Source organism: Diadema antillarum, unplaced genomic scaffold (genome assembly GCF_040938485.1).
Source record: "Diadema antillarum isolate AM-2024a unplaced genomic scaffold, OU_Dant_1.0 scf00000047, whole genome shotgun sequence".
In the NCBI taxonomy this organism is placed as follows: domain Eukaryota; kingdom Metazoa; phylum Echinodermata; class Echinoidea; order Diadematoida; family Diadematidae; genus Diadema; species Diadema antillarum.
Window position 1 is genome coordinate 294,466 of NW_027270936.1, and position 17,036 is coordinate 311,501.

Here is a 17,036-nt window from a genome sequence, read left to right on the forward strand (position 1 = left end):
TCACCACAACTATCTGATGTACAACGTGCAATGTACCAGGCTAGCGCTTCTTTTGGCCCAATAATCTTGTAAAATTGCACTGTAAGACTGATTTGTGCTTAATATTAACTCCCGGACATTTTTATCTGCAATTATCTGCCCTAATTTAAATCTTGCCACAAAATACTGTAAAATAACTACACGTATATAGAGGAGAACTACTTGAGTTTTAACTGAAAATACTATAGTATAGCACTTTGCAGTAGGTCAACTTAATCTTAAGGGACATAATTTTCATATACAGCGTGTACGTACACTATATTTGTGCGAGCTATTTTAACAATGTAATCATTTGATAGAAGCAATCAGAAGAAAGAAAAAAATATCATATCCATATTGAAATATTTCACATTACTGAATTATAAATCACTCAATCATTTAGCCCAACTCATCCATCCGTGATTGGAAATTTTCAGACTAGGTGTACACACGCAGGTTTTGCATGTCATTTCAATTTTATCAAAATCCCACACAAAACAAATGCAGCTGTTCGTAGTACTTTCATTCTTGTATACAAAGGCCCTATACAGTACCTGATATAGACATGCATGTACATGTACTAATTTCTCTGGTCCCAATGAGATATTCCCTTTGTTTCGTATTGCTTGACTGCTGATATAAAAAATACAAGACAAATTGTCTTGGTCCCAAGGATATCGCTATACATATTATACTGAGGTTCTAGATTATACACGTAATAACATTATGTTCATTGTGCAATCTGACGCTTCAACAAAGCACACAGGTATCGTACGGATTGTTGCAGTATGACACACACATTTTATTTGTTTGAGCTACAAAACCGCATCTCTGCATAATGAATATAACACTTTGGATACAACTTTTTTATCATGATGCATTACAAAACGTATGAAAATACTTCAAGGTCAGTAAATATTTCTTTATCAATTGATTAACCCACATCGTTCATGGAAAAGAAAAAAACCTGAAGGAATATAGGCCTACGTGTGTATATAATTAGGTATACAATTAGGTATATAATTATATACACTGAATATACTTTTCTTTGCTTCAGATATTCCCTCATGTACTTCCTTAGGTTAGCTGGTAACCAAGAGCCATAGTAATTCCTGATTGCTATTTCCCGCCCAGCAACTTACAGAACACATGGATAAAGGGAAACCTGAATTCTTGTTGTCTTGAAGTATACACTGGTGATTTTGTGACTACATTATTAATTGCCTTCTGCAAATACCAAATAAATAAGTAAATAAATAAATAGTGATGATGATGATAATAATAATAATAATAATAATAATAATAATAACAATAACAATAATAATGATAATAACAATAATAAAAATAATAATATCATCAATATATTCAAATTATACTTATAGAGATAACAAACATGTACTTGCAGATTAATGTGTGCATTTGAATGGGTACATTTCCTACTTTAAAAAACAAGAAGAAGAACCGCAACCAAACACCTCTGCTTGTGTTTACCTATACTGGATGTTGTACCAGGTTGGTACTCAACGGCAAAGGAACTTTGCCTATTAATCAGGGTAAATTGCACTGTACACTGTATGTAAGATGGATTTCTGGTATTGGTAATCCTCCAAAAGTTCCACCCCATCAGCTTTGTCTTTTGTCTTCTGCTCTCATTCACATCTTGCCTCCAAATATCTTTAAGCACTTGAGGAGAACCACTTGGAAGCTGATTTAAAACACGTCAGGCACATGAGGAAAATTTAACACCTCACTTGACATACAGTACATAATCACAAGGATCTACCCATATACTGTTGTATACTAGTAGTGCATTAAGCACTCTTGTTTGTTCCCTTGCTGCCACCCCCCCCCCCCCAAAAAAAAAAGGAAAAGAGCCAACTAACCTTAGAGCTACTGGGGAATGACAGAGATACAAGTACGTACATAAAGTACTTTGTTAGTACAATGTACAAGCATACTTAAATTTCCTTTGACAGGTGAGAAATACTAATACTGTCTCACATAATGTAATGGGTGTGGACTGAGAATTCATTCCATCAGTATTATACAAAAACAAAAAACAAAAACAACAAGAACAAGTCTTTCTCTTTTTTTCGTAACCCTACTTCAATATAAAGATTCCGCCTTACAGATTATACATTTGATTTGTGAATCATGAAGAATAGGACCCACAAGTGGGCACTTTGCAATGAAATCTACAAAGTACAACTTATGTCTTTATACTAAAAAAAAAACTGCGAAATGAGGAAATATCCAGGGTGGAGGGATGTAAAGACTGCAACTTTTTTAACTCTAATGGATTCTTTCAAAAGAGTGTCAGCATATCTTTATCATGCCACAATTGTACACACCAAAGACACTGCAATTACGTACAGCATATAAGCATCCATGTACCATCCCTATAACTGTGGGGAGACGTTACACATGAAGCGAACTAGCTCTTGACTCGAGCGATTCCTTGCCACAAACGTTGCTATAACTCTGGTTTTGTAGCAGATACAGACAAAGAGAGAAAATGGACAACAGCATGACAACACCAATCTGAATCTAAAATCTATATTCACTGTCATTAGAATGACTCAACAAAGATATATTGCAAGGTTGCTTACACTGCTAACACATATATCTGCTATTTCAGGATAGCACATTGTCAAGCTGGCAAACAGATCTGTACCTACAGGTACAAACATGAGCGTGTAGTGTATTTTTTCAATAGCAAAATAGAAAAGAAAACTAATTTCCATAATTGCACAGTTGCTGCACTGTATAAAAACTGCAACAACGCATTGGCTGGCCATATTCGCTACTGTTGACTATTCCTTGATACATGTACAAAAGACATAATTATGAAATACCTTTGACACCATTTTGTGGTGCCAGTGTGAAATTCTCTTTCTTCATCAGCTTACTGTACAAAGTTTTAGCTGTTGTACCTGTAATTGGTTTCACTTCATGAAATACAATGTATCTCATTGCTTTTTTCGTCCCGCTCAAGCAGTCAGAGTAACATGCTTTAGGAATGCTTCCATGATTTGGTCACATTTAAGCAGCTTTCCCTTGTATCGGAGTCCCTGATCAACAGTGACAGTTATATAGGAATTCTGAGAACTACCACAACAGACAAATTAGACTCCATGATTTGAAGTGACTTTGGAAATTGCAAAATTTGTATCATGTCCAATGCATCTGGAACGTTTGATTTACTTTTCACTATCTTCCTAGTTCCTCTCCGAAATGTTTTGAAAAGCATGATTTACTGACATGGATTGAAACAATAATTCATGGGTTACTACATATCACTGCTATTCTTGTTAAAGTCCTACCAATATAGGTTATTTGCCACCACCTATATAAAAAAATAGAGTCACATTCACCTGAATAAGTCATGCAATAAGCTTTCATTGATACAAGACATCCCAATATGTACAAAGCTTTTGTTCGCATAGAATTATCAGACTTGCCATAAGAGTATCCCTTGTACTCCCAACAGCAAAGGTAATTCTACGCTCCCCTTCACCTACCTGGGCACCGTTTCATGCAAGTTGTCAGCCCTGAGATGTTGTCATTCTCTGACAATTGCCATAGTAACAGTCAGTGACCAGAGCTTCTCGGCCAATCAAAACCAAGGATTTTACTGAACTTGTTAGAGCTGACAACATTCATGAAATGATGCCTGTATCTTTCTATCTCTTCTTCCAAATCCTTGCAATTCTTTAAAACTGATACAAAAATGGTTCCTTTTTTTTTTTTGCTCTTTTGCATTCCCCACTTTGATGATGTATGATCAATATGACCTACAGAATCAAATATAACACAGCATACTTCAAGTATTCAATATTGAATTTATCACTAATAAGACTATTCAATCTGCTACTGCCATTCCCTTATTCACAGTATGGGAGTCATTCAGGTAATGCTTCTACACTCAAATTTACAAGAATACTGTACCACATGATTAACAATTTACATCAAATAAAGTACATCTGGATATGAAGCAGCTGCTGTTCAGACAAATGATTGTCCTTTTTCTCATTCATGGTTAGGATCTGATCTCAATAGTTGCATTGCAGAAAATTAATAGTCTTTCAGTTATCTTGATTCATCACATACACCCACTAACAGTCACAGTTCACTGCATGATGCTAAAAAATGTACCCTAGAAATAAGCAATAAAATTGAAGGTACATGTAATTGTTCTTAGCCACTACATCTCAGTTTACTAGAATGATTATGTGAACAAAGAACTTCATTTGGACTTGGAAACTCCAGTCTTTCATCACTGTGACTGTTTTATCATTCAGTCAGTGGGATGGCGGACAATTTTGCAACTGTCAAAGAAATATCAACACTTCTATTGACCACTCACGAAGCAATACACTGCAAAATCGTATGTCAAATTCTTAAACATTAGAGTTCAGTCCTATATCAAGATACCTAGTACATAAGCAAGTGTGCACAAGCTGTGCGACAGAGAGTGCACTGAATGGATTTGCATTCGGAAAGACAACCACTACAAACGAACCTCATCTACACTATAGGTATGAGGCTGATTTTCCTCACTGCTTGACGGAGCACTTTTCTGGAAGTTCTACTCGGCGGAGCTACTTTCTTTCTTCAGCTGCCACACGGTAGCGATGGTTTCACTGTCAGGCTCAGTAGAGGTGTAGTCCATGGAATATGCCACTGGAACCGTCTCCACGCACTGAAGCCTAAATACAGCACAGATAGGAAGGGCATGTACTGACACTTCTCAGAAAGTTCTCAGTTCTTTCTCCCCTTCAGGAATACATTTGAACTTTACATTCACTTTCCCATTACCCTATTCCTCAAGTGCCCCTTCTTTCCCATCACCCTAGTCCACAGGAGCCCCTTTTCAGGACTTAACTTTAAATTACCCAGTATTACTCTCTCTCTCTCTCTCTCCAAAAGATCTTTCCCACAGCAATCTTTCCTAAGATCCACTCACCCCCCCCCCCCAATTATTCACTTTGCTAGCTTTCATTTATCCTTTTTCTTTTTATTTCCATTTCCACTATAGTCACATCTCTCCTCGACTTACTACTTTCCTTGTTTTTAATTCCTCCTTTTGTCATTCATATTCCACGTTATATAGTCCACTTTACTCACTAACTTTGTTTCTCTCACTAAGTTTTGTCAAACATCTATCGGAATTTCACATTCATTTCTCTCTCTTATCCCCATGATTTCAAAAAATATGATTCTCCCTCTCCCCCTTCTTACTATTTCTTATTTCTCCTCCCAAAAATTTCCGAACCTTCAACCTGATTTTTGCTCTATTCTTCCTTACAACTCTCTCTGTCCCCTATTCGCCCATCTCCACTGGTGCAACTTCAACTTTGGCTCACCGCTGCCCCTCAATTGCCTTCTTTACACTCTCCCTCCATTTGTACGTGTATTGCACTTCCTTCCTAAATTCTCCTCTTTCTAGGCTCTTCTGAAAAGCAACAGTCCTTGCAAGGAGTGTACACATGGTGCTACCACAAACTCCCCTTTCTCATTTACTTCACCATGCAAGCCTTCATACAGCACATAAAAGCAATAACAGTCATAGTGTCAGTACTAGTGATGGTAAAGAATGAGTAATGACACCAATAATGATAATGATGATGAAAATAATGATTTGCTTTCACAGAGCTGACACATGCTCTTCACAGGCAAACCTATTAACTTTCATCTCCGATAAAAAATGTAATACAAATATGGTTTGAAAAGAAAATTTACATCTTTTCAACTCACTCATCAGAACAATACTACTGCCTCTTTGAAACTTATTGTATTTTAGGTTAACTCGTAGAAGACAGGTCCCGAGAATACTTGGGAAAGTGTCTATGGGAAGTGTGTGTTATGGCAAAATCAGTCCGTCCTCAATGGATTAATAAACAATAAGGGACATAGAGAGGGGGAAATAAAGAGAGGAAATTGATAATCAATATCCTAAAACCTGCGTCCCTGGCATGCTGTAAGCACTGCACCATTACGCACTGTTCTACTGTATGTCCCAGAAAAAATTACAACGGGACCCTCCATACCAATAACTTTAAAAATAGTAAATCCAAATATACTTTCAGGGTGTGAAACTATAACTTATTACCCACATTTTACAGAAAACCCCATTTGATTTGCTTCAGCAGTCAAAGAGAAATAAGGATTTTTGTAAAGCATGTCAGGAATCCCATCTCTCCAAGTTCTGTCCATTGTGTTTGCAATTTACTGCAGTTCCAAGAGCATACAAGTGCTAAACTGGGAAGAATCAGACCCATGACCTGCTTTACAATTACCCACATTTCTCTGTGACCTCTAACGAAACTGAATGGGGTTTTCTGCAAAATATAGCTAAAATGTTATATCTTAAGACCCTGAAACAGCATGCAGACAGTTTAATCATATTAGAAGTTATCGATGCAAAAATCTGGTTGTAAATTTTTTTGGGACATACTGTAGAAGAGACTACCTAACACCAGGAAGGAAGCAGGAGGGGCAGTTCTAGGGGGATTTTTCACACACACATCATGCTGCAGTCGCACTGTTCACCTCTCTTATACATTGGACAATTAAAGTCCCCAGTGACAGTTTGATCTACACATTTGTCCTGAAATCACTATCACCAATTTAGATTGATCATCCACGTCATCAAATTACAAGAATTGGTGCGTGGATTGGTTGTGTGAAAGGAGATACAACATTGTGTCATGGCCAGAAACGTACATGTACGTGTAGTTCAGTACATTGCCGGTATAAAGCTGGGGCACTCTAAAGAGGTTTTGAAAAAAAAAAAATAAACAAAACATAAAAACAAAGTCTAAAACAAAGGGGGAAACCAACTTACTTATTCCCAATCATTGGCTGCAGCTTCTCTTTCGTCCAGCCATTGCGTCCGGAAATCACCACAATCCCATTGGGCTTGATGATGTCCCAGAGTCTGACTAGCCAGGCTGTACCAACCAACAACGAGGGCACACTTCAATCAATACATTTGTAATCAGAATAAGAGGCCAAATATCTAATTCTAGCCACTTCCAGAAAGAGACAAAAATAACATGTCAGCAAAGCAAGAAATGACCTGTACTGCAAGGCATTTTGCAGTCTTTATGAGGGGAAGACTTCTTGATGTCTTATACTACCTATGAAAAGGAGATGATGAAACAGTTCACCTCTCATGGCATGGGATGTACAGTTGACAGCATAAGGGAATAATTATTTTGACTTTGAAGGATTTCTGTTCCAGTGAAAAAAGCAGGAAGAATGTGATACTCTTGACCTCATAGTAGGCTGATCAGCACACTATTCCTTGGGAATAAATAAAAAACAAACAAGCTAATTACAGACAAATCCTAGAAATCATTCCAAATCATACAATTACAATATCCAACGCTTCTGTAAATGAGACAGAAGGGCTGAGTAGTTCAGTCCAAACCAAAATATTCAAAAATGGATGTTCCATTCTTGAACTTTATGAAGTGTCATTTCTTGCTTTGCTGGCTGGTGTCAGCTACATCTACAAGAAACTAAAGGGACAGCTTAACGGTGTCTGTGACTACTCCATGCCCGGACGGCCAGAACATTCTTTTTTCTTCCCTGCATATTCTGAAAAATGAACAAACTCAAGACCATCACTCTACAAAAAGAATTTGGCATAGTCCTGCTGAAAAGAAAATGCACAACAAATCATACTGAATGATATGAAAGCAAAGAATTAGGAATAAACAGATTTTAATAAAAATAAGATAGGAAAACATATTCTGCTGACTTGACTTACATAATTGATTGTCAATGAAGTCCAATTCTTTGCCAGAATAAAGTCTCCATTGATCAATCATTTGATTTCTAAACATAACATTGAAACATTGCAATAATCTAATTCAAAATTGAAAGCAAGAAATGTTCTTACCATGACATAGGTCCAGTTTGATGTGAGATCATATTTTAGTCGAAATTGCTTACATATTAGATCAATGTTTAGTTTATAGTTTATATTCTGTGCATTTAGCATAATGACATAGCTTTTTTCCGTTCCATCAAAGGACTGCATTTCACAAACACTGGTAAGTAATAAAACAAAATCACCAAAAAGCTGGTCATTACGATTAACTTTGGTAAAACAGAGAAATTACAAACTACTGTACTATATTTCTTGCATTACTTGCCAAATTACTAACAGCATGCAGTGCTCAAATTCTCTGGCATGGTTCAAGTTGCATTTGCACAGAATGGAAAATATTTGCAGCCTGGTAAGTGATATTCCGGTCATGAAAAAAAATAAAAAATAAATAAAGGAATACACAAACAAATAAATAAGTGAATTAATAAATAAATAATTGTTTACTTCTAACTGCACAGGGAGATTCCTGCAAAAATTTCAAATATTCTTAATTCCACCACAAGGCTTATTGCAAGACTCATTCACAAGGGTCAAATTTTCCTATTCACTCAAAATCTAAAGACCATCATAATTAGATAGGGCAAGACATGCACTTTGTAGACATTCTCTATACCGCACACTGCTTTCAATATTAAAGCTGACTCTAAACTTGGAACCATGTACAATACAGTGTGCAGGTGGCTACCAAAAACTTTGAAGGTAAGGTGTTTTTTTTTTCTTTTTAAGTGGTACAAACTGCATAATATTTCTTTTATCCTCAGTCACACTACACTTTGTTGGTTAGACATAATTACTAACAACCAAACATTTCTTTGTGCCATGGTAAGGTCAGTCCCTTGTATTACCAGAAATTAAAGCACTCCAATTTGACATTATTTGGTGAAAGGCCACGCATGGAGCAGAAATCAAATTCCATCCAGTGTACAATTTAATCTTTGATCTAATACTTCCCCCCCCCCCACCCCACCCCGCCATGAAACACTATCCAGGCTGCAAATTGGTTTTATCATCATTATAATCTACTTTTATTTTTAGATCTATTTTAGTGGGGATGTTTAGACTTGCAGGGATGTTTGGAATCCACTGAGCAGTCACAGCGCATGTGGTCAGCGACGAAGCGAGCTTGAGCGGTCCCCGTGTCAAAGGTCAAGAGATGATGGGAGACCGGCAGTGATGTTGATACTTTCACAAAGACTGGCTGTCTAACCATTACTCAAAATATATCTCCCTAAAATGAGCATACCAACACATTGCCATTTTTTTTTTTTTTTTACATTTTCTTCTAATGTTTGCTTTCATATACAATGTACACATACATACAAGTCCTTCAATAATACAATAAAATTTCGCTTCAAGTTCCTCTGAAAATGCTGTTCATGACAACCCCTTGAAATTGCTAAAAAATTTTCCATGTCTTTCTCACTCCAGCCAAAGACTGAACAAAACACACACGCACAAAAAAAAAACAAGCATTAAACTGTAAAAATCAGGTGAAATGAAAACCTCATTACAATATATATGACAAACACAACACCTCAATGGTACCAGTAAAAAGGAAGAATGATGAGATTTGACACTACATTCCATCTTACAGCTTGAAAAGCAAACCTCTAACTCATGCTTGCAGAGCTTGACAAGTTCTACTTCTATTTTTTTGTCTGCGGCGTTTTCAAATGGATGCAAGCTCTCAAGCGTGCATTGCTTCTCTAGCGGAAAAATGAATGAGAACACAAAATCAAAAAAACTTTGCACTACTATGCTTTCCTTTCACATTCACACTTGGTTCGCCAGGTGTATGACAGTGACATAATCAAAGGAAAATGCATTTCCCTGGTCAGAACAGATGAAATTTAAGTCAGTATCATCAACTGTCTAGGTAACTTTATCCCTGAAAGTTTAATGAACACATTTTGGAGTGAGAAAATATAATCGTCGACTATAAACCCTCTGTGAAAGTATCCAAGCTGCCCCCCACCATCTCAATCGCTTTGCGCGGGGATGAAATGAAGTTTAGGGACACTCTACCAGGGTCCTTCCATACGATGGCATACAACTCTTTTTTTAAAGTTTGTTTTAGACTTGCAGGGTTGATCAATGACTGCAATTTGTGGGCTATACATACATTTAGACCTGTAAAGCAGAGGAAAAACCAAAAGGGGGAAAATACAACCTTTGTTAAAACATAGTGAGACAGACTGACAGATAAGATAGAAAGAAAACACACCAAAAAAAAAAATATTTCAGTCATAAGTAAATGATCATCCACAACATGTATTGCGATAGAATACATGAAATAATCACATTCATCATGTAAATACATATGCATTACATATAAAAAGGAAAAATTAAACAAGTCATGTTTCCTGGACACCAGGTGTTGTTACATGTAAATGGTTAAAATATGGCTGAATCAATGATTTTTACTAAATAGCAGCAATGGTTGATGGATGCAGTGATTTAGGGACCTCATCACATAATTGATGTGACGATTGAATGGAGGAATATTCCCAAAGCAAGTAATGCCACATGATACCAGAGCCTAATTAACGCCAGTTCAGAAACAAGCATTACTGGTTTTTGTATGGTGATGCAAAAATCAAGTTTATGCTCTTCCATTTTTATACAGCCAAAAATTAATACAGCTACATGCTGAGCAATTTAAATATCAGTACTGCGCATGCCTAACCAATACACCAACGATATACCAGCTAACCAACGATACCTGGTTAAGTGTGGCCAGTGGCATCATATGATTTTTAATGAATTAAAAAAAAAATAAAAGAAGATAATTGTTAATTTTCACATGCTGTTTACACATACTGAGGCAAATAATTCCAAAGGGTGTCCAAATCAAAGCAGACTGCTTCAACACAATGATACAGATCACATCAGTTTGTTTGTTTGTTTGTTTGTTTTTTGGTCTTTTTTTTTTTTTAATCACAAGAGGACAAGTGCAAGCACTCTGACATGTTTTATGTCTCACCCAGCTGGCATACTCAATGACAGCCGCATGGCATGAACTGGGTATTAGCGGTAACATGTAAACTATGTATCGCAAATCCACCGAAAAGGTCACAAATGGCAATTTCCAAGTAGGCCTAAGATATGCCCTTGGGATCATCCGACTGGGGGTTTCAGACTTATCTACAAGATTGGTATTCTCTACTTCCATATATATTCAAAGTTTGGAAATGTGAAAGGCAGTATACATTGTGTTCAAACAGTGGGGGGCTCTGTAGCTGGTTTTCTCCATTTTCCACAGATGAAATTTGAGAAAGTGTAAAATGGCATAATCATGATTCTGACAATGTTTGAATGCCATCCATCACTTCCTTCACACTGGTTTCCATGGAGTTGTTTTGAGTGCCCTTTCTGTTCCACTAGCAATACAATATGACTGGGTACAATTGAACAGGCCCTGAACTTCAGTCCCTTTCCTTAAAGGTACTAGAGGAATGTAGTAGGCCTACAGGAGTGTGATAAGTATACCCATATGATGATGAACAAATGATTTGATTCAGCAGTATAACGAAAATAAGTTTTCAATGATGAGGCGCTCCCTTTTCAGAAATTAACATGAATTACATAATCTTATACAGTGACTTGTTGATACTTGATGTGACTCCCCGTGGACCGACTATTATTTTTTTTTTAGCCATTACATTGAGCAAAAGTTACAAGTGCCCTGAGGGAGAAAATATACATCAGCTAGCTGTGATTTCAAACAAGAGACATGTGCGACTACCCGGGCTCACATGTGTTCTAAAGTTCTACAGACATGGCAACCTCACAACAAGAGACCCGGGGGTGACGCGCCCACCTGAGTATCGCAAGTTCACCTTCCATGCATTCTCGCAAACTCTTATTCAAGAACATTGGAAACTTGGGGCAGGGGCAGCTTTGAGAGCTGGGGGCATGGGGTCCATTTGCATATTATTCTATCACACTGGTAAAAATACCTGCCAAGTACTGTAAAAGTGGATATTTTCACGCGACTAATTTTTCGTGCTCGTCCCGTTAAAAGAGTTTCACATGCTTTTAATTCCGCGGAATCAAGACATCAACTACTGCAACATACAATGTATGGCAAGCAAAAATATTCGCATGAACATGTACAATTCAAGTCCCCATTTGGACCCATCACATCCCACTCCCCTGGGTCCCAAAGGCGGCGGGGGACCCTGATTCTGCCATGAACAAACTTGAAACAACAGTCATCAATATACTGATTCATTGTATTAACTTAGCCCAATCACTTCTGGTTCTAAAAGAAAATCTTTAAAGATTCCTGACTGGGGGTGGGTTGGGCCTCCCTGGGGGCCCCCACGTGGGACATGGTGCCCTTTTGATTGAATTGAGATTCTATCCCCCTAGGGATGCTACCTGCCAAGTTTGGTGAAAATACATCATGTGGTTTTCAAGAAGAAGATGAAAATGTACAATATAGGCCCCATTAGGACCCCTCCCCTGGGTACCAAGGGGGGCACCCCTGCTCCTGCCATGAACAAACTTGAAACTATAGTCACCAATATACTAACTCATAGTATTAACTTAACTCTATCACTTCTGGTTCTAGAAAAAAAGATTTTGTAAGATTCCTTAATTTCAGGGGAGGTTGGGCCCCCTTGGGGGCCCCCCAGGTGGGGCATGGTGCCCATATGATTAAATTGAGATCCTATCCCCCTAGGGATGCTACCAGCAAAGTTTGGTGAAAATTGGTCATGGGGTTCTCAAGAGGAAGATGAAAATGCAAAAAAATGTACGCACGACGCACGACGCACGACGCACGCCGGATGAAGAGCGATCGCAAAAGCTCACTAGAGCCTTCGGCTCAGGTGAGCTAAAAGGGGGCATTCGCAGCTTTGTATTGCTGACTGAACTACCAGCAGAATATGAAATAAAATACATATTTGTAATATACATGTACGTTGTAGTGAAGATCCCCAAAACATTGCTCAGCAAATTTTGATAAGTATTTCTTCAAACTACATTAACAGAGTTTGTTCAAAATCCAGCGTAACAAATTCAGTGTGTACTAAAGATGTTAACCACATGTTTATTTAAAGTGGCACACATGTGAAAAAGTGAACTGAACTTAATAGCAAGTAACTGCTTCTCATGAGGATTTAGGTTTTCAGTGGTTCAAAATCAACAAAACAAATTGCATCCCATCAGCCACGTCTGCTTCCTTGAGCATATTTTAGTTCCGTCTGTGCAAACAGCTTCAGAATCTTTTCAGAGCTATTCAGTCATTTAGTGGACTGCGACATTTTGCACCACCGGTTTACAGTGTACCTCTGCAGGCACAAATTCGAATGCTACTGAAGATTTTATACACAAAATAGTTTCCATGAATGCTATTGATGGCAGTGAATGGGGGAACGACAATATTGAGGCAGAAAGTTTGTGAAATAGACAATACTTCTCTGAATCTTGTTAAAATTCAATCCACCACACATCAAATTTCAAAAGATTGAGCCACTGTTTTCTTCCGTGAGTTTCAACACTGGATTAGGATTAGGGTTATGGTCAAGTGAAGGGTCCGGGGCAATTGTCCAGGGGGAAATTGTCTTAACCCTATTCTAACTGGGGGGGGGGGGGGGGGGGGGGGGGGGGGTGGTGTCAAATTGACCCCCCCCCCTCGACATTTCGCGCTACATTTCCGCAACGCGCAAAGATTTTGCCGCGTCGTTTCATGACTTTTTTCATTGAAGTCTCCCGCATATTTTGAGACCAAATTTGCGACGTCCGGGTACACCGTTCCGAAGGTACGCAATGTTTTGCATATGCATGTCAACCCGAAAACAGCTGAAATTCATGATTTCGTGTGCAAATCCAATGCAAATTGTGTTTTTTTGTTTAACTGATATAAATTAGATTATTTCAACTTTTAACCATTGAAATTAATAAATTCTAATGTAGATAAGCTTGAAAAAGTGCCTACAACAAATTTTGGCAAAAAAAAACCAATAGAAAACAAAAGATCGAAAAACAATAAAATACATAAGAAATTAACAAAACAATAAAAAACAAACGAAACTGATTTTGATTGCACTATCTTTTTACAAGAAAATTGTTTAATGTGTCTTGAGGAACTCTGACACAAAAATTTAGCAATCCTTCATTCTTTTTGATGGAGTTATAGGTGAAAATATGTTTTCTTGCGTAAATTTGCATAATTAATTTATCAATATAAAATTAACATTTTTCTATTGTATGACCATGTAATCTTGTAGTTGACATCCGGCTCTATGTTCAGGCAAAATTTTGCGGCGATCGCGCGATCGGCGGCCGAGATCTGAAGGGGGTCAAATTGACCCCCCCAGTAAAAACTTGGTCTCAAATAGCCCAGTTAGAATAGGGTTAAACCTTTAATACATCACAGGTGGGAGAATCCTTGGAAATGATGAGAAGAAGTTAGTGCTCATTGTGAGTGGGTTTGAGTGTGGGACAGACTACAATGAATTGATCACAAATGAAAGATATACACATCACATTATAGACCATGGTAGTTTTGATGAACAACCAAGAAGAATGAAGTCAATAATGTGAAAATCCCACGCGTCTTTCAACATAGAGGAGAAGACATGAAGACAGGATGTGGCATATCAAGTTCATGGAATACATTGTCGATGGGGTAATCAAGGTTGTTATGTGAGTGTTTGAGAACATTCTTAAGGTCCATTAGAGACATAAGCTATAATTATACTCCTGGTCCAGTTTGTCAATATTTATAATTTCAGATGTGCAACCATCAGGGGCCACAAGTGGGGCACAATGAAGGACCTTATACTACAAATGTCACAACCAATCCTGGCAGTTTACAGTCAGTTTTTAGACATTTCTATCCCAAGTCACAAGGGCACCATAGCCCCAGATTTTTTTTCCCTACCATCCTCAGAATTGTCTCTAAATTCCTACATTTCTGCTCACATGAGAAGGATATGCCACATTTCTCTCTTTATGTCTCTTTGCAGAAAAAGAGGCACACACAGTCTTCTATTAAACTGTGCGTGGAAACGGGAAGGAGTCTAATTCCCTTCACCCTCCTACCTTTCTTGTTGCTCACTCTGTCCAAACAATGATGAAGCACCAGGTCAAATCCACTCAGCTCGTTTGGAACCCAGGTGAACTTGAGAGATTAATGAGCAAAGGAAAAAGATGCTTACATGTTGTAGGAGACACACGCGTATAACGTATACACCCTATTGACAACATGCAAGATTAAAAGGAATGTACGTCACATACTCAGCTGTTATCCCATGTGGCAAGAAAACTTCTTGGATTGCAACGTCACAATAAATTTACATCTTAAAAAGTTAACTTGAAATCCTGTGCAAGAGAACTATTGGTATCTAGATGCAATTGGACGGTTTGTGCTCAAACCATGGACGACTTGATTAAAGGATTCCTTAAAATATTAAAAGCATATCTAATGTATGGAGCCACATAATCATTTCCAGCTCTCCCTTCAAACCAAAGGCACAAACCTTCATATGGCCACCTGCCTTTCCTGCATCTTCTGCATTAACTTCCTGACAATATTACATGCTACCATCACATTACTACATATATACTTTTGTCATATGCTCACAACAACAATCTAAATCACATCCAAATTTCACAAGATTAGGAAAAAAAAACCAGTATGTATCTATGTTATCTTCTGTCTACACATTTTGCTACTTCATGTACCTTAACATATGTTCATCAATATTATTCAGGGCTCCATGGAAGACCACTACTTATTGGTGAATGGGCTACCCTGACAAAAGATTAGAAAAGATTAGAATTAAAAAAAAGACAACAACAGCACTTGACCCACTTGCTTTAGGGTGATCTTTGACCCTTCAGTGCCCTTTGGGAGGTTGGCCAAGGTGGCACAGCCTTGATGTCCATTCGTCTTCGCCTGCTTGGGCTGCCCCTTGCAGCCATCCTTGGGGCAGGAAAAGAGGTACTGCTTTTTGGCCAGGATCTCTTCGGCCACCTTCATGAACATCCCGCAGAAGTCGGAGCCGATCACCTTGCGGAAGTAAATCATTCAGAGAACATCCATAGATTTCTAGGAGCGCACTAGCTCACGAACGCTCCCTCCGTGTTGGATCAGAACTATGGCTCTTGTATTGATGGACTAGGACTTGTTAAACCGATCTTACAAGGTTAACAGAACAGCACAGACTCAAAGCTGCTGAAGTCACATTTTTCAAGGAGAGTCCAAACTTACTCCTTTCCTTTGAGCAGTGCAGTGCAGTGCAGTGCAGTGCTCATTTGTTGCATAATTGAAAACAAAGTGATTTTGCTACCAAAACTACAAAATGAGCAATGGCATGACATGATAATTTGTAATCTTGATTTCGAAAGAGGAAATAAGTCCCCTTCCCTCACCAAATTGTCTATTTTAAATTTGCATGCCAAACGAATTGTCTGACTAACCTATAATATAGTTCACTGCAAAAATGGAAGAAAATGTACTACAGTCTACTGTAAAATACAATATTCATGCGTGATTAATTCTTCTCGCTGAGCGGCTAAAAAACGTATTAGCGGGTCCACGAATTTGCACTGCACAATCGTCAACCAATTCAAAATATGCACAGAAAATTGTGAAGATATTTTCGCGGGTTTTAGAATTTGTGCCAGCCAAAAGTAGTGTGAAATATGCAAGAAATTAATGTACCACAAAAACTTCCACATTTACAGTAATACATGTAATTTACAAAGGTCTCATATTCTATACTTGTGAGAGCATACATTGTACAACTAAAAGGGTCAATCCAACCCAAAACCAGCACTCACTGAATTGCAGTGTTTGGAAAGTTCAAACGTTGACCTTCCACACCCACATCCTATGTCCAGGACGTTGTCGAGCTTGGCCCCGTATTTGGTTGCCATGGTGACGGCAGTCTCGCTGAGAGCCTTGGAGAGACTGTACTGGTCAATGCAGTACTCATCAAAGAGGTGGTTTTCAACGTTTGACCGAGTGTCCTGGAGGAACTGCACATTGGTTGTCAGGTGCTGCTTTTGAAAGACGTCTTTGATGGGCAGGACATTCTCTACACAGAGAAAACAGCCAGATGATGAGATCAGATACTGCAGAAGCTGCTATTTTCACAGACAA

General features: G+C 38.1%; 1 protein-coding gene across 1 annotated transcript in view; it reads right to left on the bottom strand.

Annotated features, from left to right (window-relative positions):
- Positions 1 to 426: 426 nt before the first annotated feature.
- Positions 427 to 17,036, bottom strand: part of LOC139715375 (uncharacterized) — a 59,679-nt gene continuing 43,069 nt past the window's right edge. Inside the window, exons 15-19 of the mRNA XM_071626948.1 lie at positions 16,715 to 16,971; positions 15,744 to 15,941; positions 14,972 to 15,050; positions 6,866 to 6,971; positions 427 to 4,727 (exon numbers count right to left, since the gene is read on the bottom strand). Of these exons, the coding sequence (XP_071483049.1) occupies positions 4,607 to 4,727; positions 6,866 to 6,971; positions 14,972 to 15,050; positions 15,744 to 15,941; positions 16,715 to 16,971 (761 nt within the window). The 3' untranslated portion in view covers positions 427 to 4,606. The remainder of the gene's footprint in view (positions 4,728 to 6,865; positions 6,972 to 14,971; positions 15,051 to 15,743; positions 15,942 to 16,714; positions 16,972 to 17,036) is intronic.